We start from the raw sequence: 8,292 nt of genomic DNA, 5'->3' as shown, positions 1-8,292 counted from the left end.
CCGGGTCTGCACGCCACCCCTCTGGCGCCGCAATGGTTGCGCCCAGTGACGCGTAGTGCTCATTCATAAGGCTACTATAAAAGCAGTGGCCGAGGTGGCTCATACTCAGACAGCAGCCTCAGCGAGCAGCCGGGACGCTGAGACACAGCCGCCGCCGCCGGCGGCGGCGCTAGTGAGCAGTGATCGCGCTTCTACCCAGCTCTGCTCCCAAGCTCCCTCCCGGCTCCGCTCCTCGGCCCCTCGCCCGCTTTGACTAACGGCGACCAGGATGTTCTCGGGCTTCAAAGCCCACTACGAGGCGTCTTCCTCCCGCGGCGGCAGTGCTTCCCCGGCCGGGGACAGTCTGTCCTACTACCACTCACTGGCCGACTCCTTCTCTAGCATGGGCTCTCCCGTGGATGAGGTAATAACCTAATGTCTAGAAGAAGCCTGAGTGTGGGGTGGGCAGGAACTGACCCACTCTGGCCAAGGGAACCCATGGAATGTCTGCTGGCAGCTCAAGAGAAGAAGAGACCCATGTCTGTACATGGCACCTGTGATGTATTGGGGACCCCTCAAATCACTCTATCCCAAACTCCCCCACCTCACACTGCCCGTGACTATATGAAGACAAAGACTCAGGTGATCACATCACCTCTGAGCATGGGGTATGTCTGGGGAGGCAGGGAATGGAAATGGACCACTGCCAGCATGCAGAGGAGTAGGGTTCTCAGCTATGACCACAGAGGCTGTCTTAGAGGACGGACACATTGAAAGGGCAGTCCAGGGGGCACTGCTGCCTGGAGTCCTTCTGGGAAAGACTGAGGGCTCTGGTGGAGAGAAGCTGTGGACTGGATTTCAGAGTTACCTCTGTGCCTGAGCTCACCTGCGGAGGGGGCCAGATGATCTGAGAGGGTATAGTGGTCTGAGAGGTTGAGGAACAGGTTCCTCATGCCAGGCATGTCTCAAGGTGGCCAACAGCTTGAGGCAAGGCCGTTTTCCAGTGCCTGACCAGGAAAACCAGATCCTGGTAGGGAGGGTCACCACTGTAAAGCCTACAGGGGCAGAGCAGGGCAGAACCATGCGGGGATGAAGATGATGATGATAGGAACAGCAAGGAAAATAGCTCTCGGATGTTTAGCGCTAGGAGCTCGAACCCTGTACTATGCAGTTTTCATGTCACCTCTCATGAGGAAGGTTGTAATATCCAAAATTTGTCATTGGATTTTAATTACAGCTGATTCTGAGTGAGCATCAGAATCTCCGGGAGGACTTGTCAAACCACAGAGTGCTCAGGCCCACCTCAGAGACTCTGATTCAGTAGGGGAAGGGGTGTGCAAGAACTTGCCATCCTAGAAAGTTCCTCAGTGATGCTGACGCTGCTGGTCCAGGGACCGCTGAATTGGAAGTACCTTAATGTTACTGAATAAAGGCGTTGTGACAGGTATTATCTTCATTTACATCCTCAGAGAAAAGAAGATGTTCCCCAGGAGCCCCGTCAGGGCCCGCAGCCCGGCGACCAGGATGGGGGTCACTTGCGGCATAGCTCTGAGAAAGGAAATCCAGGAGCGGCCCCTTTAAGAGGAAATTAAGCCACGGCCCGGCCTCTGTTTGTCTCGCAACCGCATTTCCCAGTGCCCCTCGCGGTTTTGCCTTGCCGTTGCCATGGAGAATGGGAAGCGCACTTCTCTTGGGCCGGATGCAGGACAGAAACTACACTAACCAGAAGGAGCAGGAAGATGGCGGTGAGCTCTGGTCCAATTACAGCTCAGAAGATGAGCCATTTCCTGCCTTTCACGCCGCTGGGGGCAGGACTTCCGGTGTTGCCATCGTAGGCGTTCATTTTGCTCTTGACAGGTCGTCCCATCCTGCCCTTGGGGACCCGAGCGCTGGGTCGGGCCCTTCCCAGACGCCTCCTCGGGACCACTCACTCGGGACAGTGAGGAGGATGGGGCCGACCAGCGAACCTTTGTACACGCCATGATCCCTGTTACCTGGGCCTCCTCTGCACTGGCCCTCAGCCACCGCGGCCCCGCGGAGGTGGCCCCTGCGCCTGGAGCGCATTTACACAGTGGGGACTGAGGCCTGGGGCTTGACGATCGGCCTGCGGTCTCCCCGCCCAGTGGACTGTGGGCGTTCCCGAGCCCGCAAGGCCCGCCCGGGTCCGATGGCGGTGGTGGCGCCGACGGCCCCGGCGCGGGTGAGTGTAGGGTGCCCGGCGGACCTCACTTGCTCCGACCCATCCTATAGTCCCGAACCCGAGTAGGCGAGAGAATGTCCCTGAACTCTTCTCCTCCCCCTTCGCTCTCGTCCTTTGCATTTGGAAACCATAGGGCGACCGCAGGCCGAAGATCCTGAGTCTCGGCCAGCGGTTATGTGGAGAGGTTCCCATTTCTGGAATCCAGTGGGATGAGGCACAGAAAGCTGTTTCAGGCATGGGCACCAAGATGTGCAAATGCTAGGAAGTGAAGTGGAGCTGAGGGTGATCAAGGAACCGCAGGGCTCCCTTATGTTTGGGGGAACACAGAGCAGGTGAGCAGGAGTCAGGCCTAGAATCTGAAGGTGATGGTAGCCATGGAAGGTTTGGAGCAGAATAGGGAGGTGTTGGACTCAGATGTTGGCAGGCTCCCTCTGGATACAGACGGGAGAACACATGGTCAAGGTGAGGGAGGAGTAAGGGAGGCTCATAAGGACCCTTAAATACATCAGGTGAATGATGCTGGTGACTTGACCAGAGTAGTGAGTGTGGAGGTGGAAGAAATGGTTGGATTGGGGATCTGTTTTTTGACTTGGGCCAGTCAGATTTTGTGTTTGGAAGGTGAGAGAGAGAAGGGGAAGAGGCAGGGATGTCTCCATGGTTTTGGCCTCAATAGCTAGAAGATGGAAGTGCCATCCACTGGTGGGGAAGTGAGTGGGTGGAGCAGGATTCGTGGAAGGTGAGGTGGATTTTGGCCGTGTTAAGTGTGAAAGGTCCCATAGACTCCTGAGGAGGGGTATCAATGGGAAGCCAGACACAGGTCTCAGTTCTGCTGAGGGGTTCAAGTTGGAAATGTCCAGTCAGTGGCAGCCAGCCTATGAACTGAGGTGGAGTGCTGGTTTATATGTAGAAGGAACTATCTCTAGGTCATGGTGATGGATGCCCCATGGAGGCAGCTGAGGACTAGGTGGTTGGGTCTGGGAACCTGGTCAGGGGTAGTAGGCATCAGGAAGGGAGATAAAAGGAGGAGTAGCCTCAAGGGAAGGTGTATGTGGGTGAGGAGAGTCCAGAAGATGATAAAGCTTCCTGCTATCGAGGCCGGGGTGTATTGAGGTAGAGGTAGGATGACAGTGGGACCAGGGCTTGTGCTTATTCACCCCTCTACAGGCTCACTGGCTTTTCTTGCCTGTTCTCTGTGGGGACTGGGCTTTCAGTCAGACTGGCAGATTAGCTCAGTGGCAGACAGGATCAGCTGGGAGAGTTCTGGGCTTGGAGTGGAAGCTAGGCTTTGATCATGCAAAAAGAGGAAAGATGTGTACTGTGGTTGGTTGGGGCTTAGCATGTGAAAAGGCAGAGAAGACTGGGAGTCCTGGAGATCTGTGTGTGGTTCTGGGTGTCTGAGGGCTAAAGACAGGAGCAGGGCCAGGTGGGGAAACCATAAAGGAAGGACTGGGCACCACTACCACTGGCAGGTGGGACTTCTGTAGGTCTGGGGCAGGACGGGATCCTGATTGCCCTCACCAAGCAGCCAGGCTCTGGATGCCATTTGCAGAGGCATGTAGGAAGGTGGAGAGATGCTGGTTGTGTGGGCTGTGGGGTGCCCACAGGGTCTAAAGATGAGGGGGTTGTCCAAGGAGTGATGTGAATGTGCATAGGTATGAACCAGTGGGCCACAGCTTAGTATTTCTGGGAGGCAGAATCTGGGGACTGAGGGTATAGATGTCATATGGCTGCCCATCTGCCTGTTGTTTGAGGTCAGACACAGTGCTTAGTGAGACATGAAGAGAGAGTGGCACCCGTGGGCACTGGGGCTTCAGGAGGAGGGTGACATGGCAGTGTGTTTGTGGAGGGTGTCTGCGTCATGCAGAAAGAGACTGTTTCCAGAGAGGTAGTGGGATGCAGGTCACAGTCCAAGGTTTAGATGGTTTCACCTGCAGGGTTTTTTTTTTTTTTCTGCTTTTCTGCTGTCCTTTGTTCTGATTGATTTAGCTGTGGCCATCATGGCAGGCCCAGGTGACCTTCGAGGATGTAGCTGTGTATTTCTCCCAGGAGGACTGGGGGCTCCTTGATGAGGCTCAGAGGCACCTGTACCATGAAGTGATGCTGGAGAACTTCGCACTTGTGGCTTCACTGGGTAAGCCTCTGCCCTTTCTCTCTTCCCCAGGAGCAGCTGTTTTCGCACAGGTGGAGCATGGGTGCTGCGTATTCATCTGGATTAGCTGCTTTGTGTGCAGAGCTGGGCCACATGCACTAACCTGCTCCTCTCCCTGAGGATCCCTGACACCTACTCTCCAAAACCTTCTGGGCAAGGGCTTAGGGTCAGTAGTATGGCTGCCTGAGTCTATCCAGGTTGATGGCACTGCTGTGCCCCAAGTTCTGCCCTGTTTTTCTATCAGACATTTCCAGGAGGCTGGTTGTGCCAGGGACTGCAGACACTGCCTGCTTGTGGGGATCACTGAGCTGTTCCTCTGAGGTGCTCTTCAGAGGTCTATTTTGTAACACTAAGTTTTCTTTCTGGTTGCAAAGATGAGACAAGCTCCCTTTGGTCTGTCATGGGGTTGGTTGTCCTCGGCTATGGCCAACCACTCACCTGTCCTGACTTTCTCCCAGGACTTACATCCTCCAAGTCCCATGTGGTTGCTCACCTGGAGCAGGGTAAAGAGCTCTGGGTGCCAGACAGGGTGGGTATGTTTCTGGTCATAAGACAAGCTGAGATGGAACCTTACCTTAGTGAGTGGGAGGTGGGGGCAAGGGTGACATTGGGGTTGGGCTCACATTGTGCTGAGCATCTGTCTTGTATCTACTTGTGTATCATTGCTGAGGTCAATAACCATATTGACATTTCTACTCTGACTTCTGGCCTCTGGATGACAGATGATTGCACTGCTCTGACCTACATGTCTCCCTTTGTAGAGCTGTCCTGCCTTAACCTACACTCAGTGTATTATGAGAGGTGCATGTATCCTCACATAGATTGTAAGCACCAGATGCCTAGTTGCTCCTGGACTTCCCTGGGCTTGTGCACATCACTCTGTACCCATTTCTTAGCAGAAATCTCCTGGGGTCTGCCTGTGTAAGGTCCTGCTGAACGTTAAGGTGTGAGTTGCAGTCCCTGCCTCTTCTCCCAGCCGGAACCCCGTCCCAATGTTCTTATATCTGGTCAGGCCCCTTATTCTGTGGCCTACCCAGGCCCAGCATGCACCGTTGTTCCTTCCTCACCCTGATGCCATTCCTGGATGCATGAGACATGCCCTTGTAAAGAGGGTGCCCCTTCCTAAAAAATCCCACATGTACTTCACCACCATGTCTCTTCTCTGCTTTCAGATTGCTGGTGTGCAGTGGAGGAAGCCCCATCTGAGCAGGGTGTTTCTGTAGAAAGTGTGTTCTGGTTCAGGACCTCTGAGGCAGGGACTTCCACCCAGAAGGCCAACATCTGTGACATATGTCACCCAGTCTTCAAAGATATTCTGCACCTGGCTGAGCACCATGGAATAAACCCTGGACAGAAGCTGTATTCCTTTGGGCCATGTGAGAGAGGCTTCTGGATCAGTGGGAACCAGCTCCACAAAGAACACAGTGCTGAGAAGCCCTTGATGTGCATGGAGGGTGAGAAGGATATCCTAGAAGTCTGTGGCCTCTTCCAGCACCAGGCCACCTCCAGTGGGGTTAAGCTACAGAAGAGCACTGAGCACGGGGCAGCCTTCCCATCCAGCTCCAATCTCAGGCAGCAGCAGGGAGTCTTTGATGCACAGAAGCCCTTCAAGTGCAGCAAATGTGGGAAAACCTTCCTGAAGGCCTTTGCACTCCTCGACCACCTGCTAAATCAGGCTGAAGAGAGACACGTAAGGTGCCCCACAGGTGGAAATGCCCCCAAGGAGAATTCAACACATGTTAATCATGAAGAATTTCACACTGGAGAAACATCCCATGTGTGTACGGGATGTGGAAAGGCCTTTAGCCATCAGTTTCAACTGAGGACACATCAGAAAGTTCACACTGGAAAAACACATCACAGTTGCAGGGAATGTGGGAAAGTCTTCACCCGCAAACACTCACTTGTTCAGCACCAGAGAGTTCACACTGGAGAAAGGCCTTATGAGTGTCGCCAGTGTGGGAAGGCCTTCACTCGTAGCTTCCATGTTAGTCGGCATCAAAAAGTTCACAACACAGAAAGGCCTTATGAGTGTAGACAGTGCCGGAGAGTCTTTAGTTGTATCTCTAACTTTGTTGAGCACCAGAAAATACACACAGGAGACAGGCCTTATGAGTGCAATGAATGTGGAAAAGCCTTCATTAACAACTCCCATCTTGCTCGGCACCAAAAAGTTCATAACACAGAAAGGCCTTTTGAGTGTAGCCAATGTGGGAAAGCCTTCCGGCAAACTTCCAAACTTGTTCTGCATCAAAGGAGTCATACTGGAGAAAGACCTTATAAGTGCAACCAATGTGGGAAAGCCTTCAGTTGCCTCTCCAATCTCGTTCCACACCAGCGAATTCATACTGGAGAAAAGCCTTATGAATGCTCAGAATGTGGCAAAGCCTTTAGTCAAAGCTCTGCCCTCATTCAGCACCAGAAGGTTCACACTAGAGAAAGACCTTATGAATGCAGTGAATGTGGGAAAGCCTTCAGCTATAGCTCTAACCTTGTTAAGCACCGGAAAGTTCACACTGGAAAAAGGCCTTATGAATGCAGCCAATGTGGGAAAGCCTTCAGTGAAAGCTCCATCCTCATTCAGCACCAGAGAGTTCATACTGGGGAAAAACCTTATGAGTGCAACAAATGTGGAAAAGTTTTTCGCTACAGTTCTAACCTTTCTAAGCACCAGAAAAGTCACACTAGAAAAGAGCCTTCTAAGTGCAGTGGACACGGGAACACCTTCAGGCAAAATCCCAGCCTCATTCAGCACCAGAAAGGTCACACAAGAGAAAGGCCTTAGGATTGTGAGTAACGTGGGAAAGCATTTAGCTGGGGCCTTCTCCTTGTTCACCCAAAAAATTCACTCATGAGAAAACTTCTGTGAGAGGTTTTGGAAGGAAGCCATCAGTTGAAATTTGAAATTTGCACATCCCAGCACTCCTCTTGGGGGAGATTACCTGTGAGTGTCAGATTTGTGGGACACTTTCAGGAGCTATGTTACACTCTCTAACCTGTCTGAGCCCTTTGTCAGATAATGCCACTGCCAGATGCCATCTCACCTCTACCAGCTGGTAGGCCTCCACGGTGTGCACCCATCATACTCAGGGACAGACCTCTGTGGTCTCTCTCTCATTCCCTGGAGTGAAGTATGAGTGATGGGAGGCCATTGGGGTCACCTCATTTCCCATCTTTCCCCTGACCTGAATGGTTTAGGCTTTGCCCTGACCTAGTTCTCTCCAAGAGGATCTGGAGTCTGTTGAGGACTTCCAAAGAAGATTTTTCCTTCTTCTTGGTCCTTGTTGAGTCTACTGGTGACACCTATAATGGATTTATCTAGCCTCCAAATCATCCAACCCTGGAACCACCTACCTCCAGAGTGTGTGATAATAAAGGCCTTATTATTCAAGCTATCTTCTAATCTTGAGTTCCACATTGTGTGTGGGGAGAAACTGAAAAGAAAATTGGGTTCTAATGATGCAAAGAGTGGGAAGGGCTTTTGTGAGGGGAGGTGCTGAGTTTATGGAGCTCAGAGGGCACAGCACGATGGGAAGGAACAGCTATCAGCTCAGTTTAACCTTAGTTGCCTTGTGGTCCAAGGCCTCCTGAGACAGACTGAAGGACTCTGTGGTCCAAATCATGTGTCTTAGATGCCAGAATGCCCTGTTAGGCCTAGAGCTTTTGAAATTGGGTATTTGGTGTAGTAATCTATAGTATATCCTGGGCAGCAGTGTTTGGGTCCTTCTAGTAATGTCCCATATTCCCCAGCAGTCTTGAGGGGCCACTGTTTCCTGGCACCTGCCCATGAATGAAGCCCCTGAAGTCCAGATTAAGTGGGCAGTGGCCACATGAAGACCATAAGTGGATGCAGAAACACCAGGTTTAAGGTCAGGGAGCAAGGGAGACTGTGACAAATGGGAGATATGCCTCATGGTATGCCTGAGTCAGATCATACTGACAAGAGCTGGTTATGTTCAACTTA

The 8,292-nt window shown here is 52.4% G+C and overlaps 1 protein-coding gene across 1 annotated transcript; it reads left to right on the top strand.

Moving 5' to 3' along the window:
* The first annotated feature begins 1,837 nt into the window (after nt 1-1,837).
* Nucleotides 1,838-7,694, top strand: LOC138375106 (zinc finger protein 304-like). Its single transcript, XM_069458500.1, has 3 exons — nt 1,838-2,179; nt 4,166-4,310; nt 5,501-7,694. Exons 1-3 carry the CDS (start codon nt 2,147-2,149, stop codon nt 7,111-7,113), a joined length of 1,791 nt encoding a protein of 596 aa, XP_069314601.1. The 5' UTR covers nt 1,838-2,146; the 3' UTR covers nt 7,114-7,694.
* Nucleotides 7,695-8,292: the final 598 nt, after the last annotated feature.

Source organism: Eulemur rufifrons, chromosome 24, assembly GCF_041146395.1.
Source record: "Eulemur rufifrons isolate Redbay chromosome 24, OSU_ERuf_1, whole genome shotgun sequence".
Lineage (NCBI taxonomy): Eukaryota > Metazoa > Chordata > Mammalia > Primates > Lemuridae > Eulemur > Eulemur rufifrons.
Note: the sequence above shows the minus strand (reverse complement) of the source record. Positions and strands in the feature narration are given on the sequence as shown.

Bases quoted from the DNA above. Each gene is read 5' to 3' on its own strand.
- LOC138375106 (XM_069458500.1), top strand. From the start codon at position 2,147: ATGGCGGTGGTGGCGCCGACGGCCCCGGCGCGG. The intron at 2,180-4,165 runs GTGAGTGTAGGG...TGATTGATTTAG, and splicing joins CGCCGACGGCCCCGGCGCGG to CTGTGGCCATCATGGCAGGC. The intron at 4,311-5,500 runs GTAAGCCTCTGC...CTCTGCTTTCAG, and splicing joins CGCACTTGTGGCTTCACTGG to ATTGCTGGTGTGCAGTGGAG.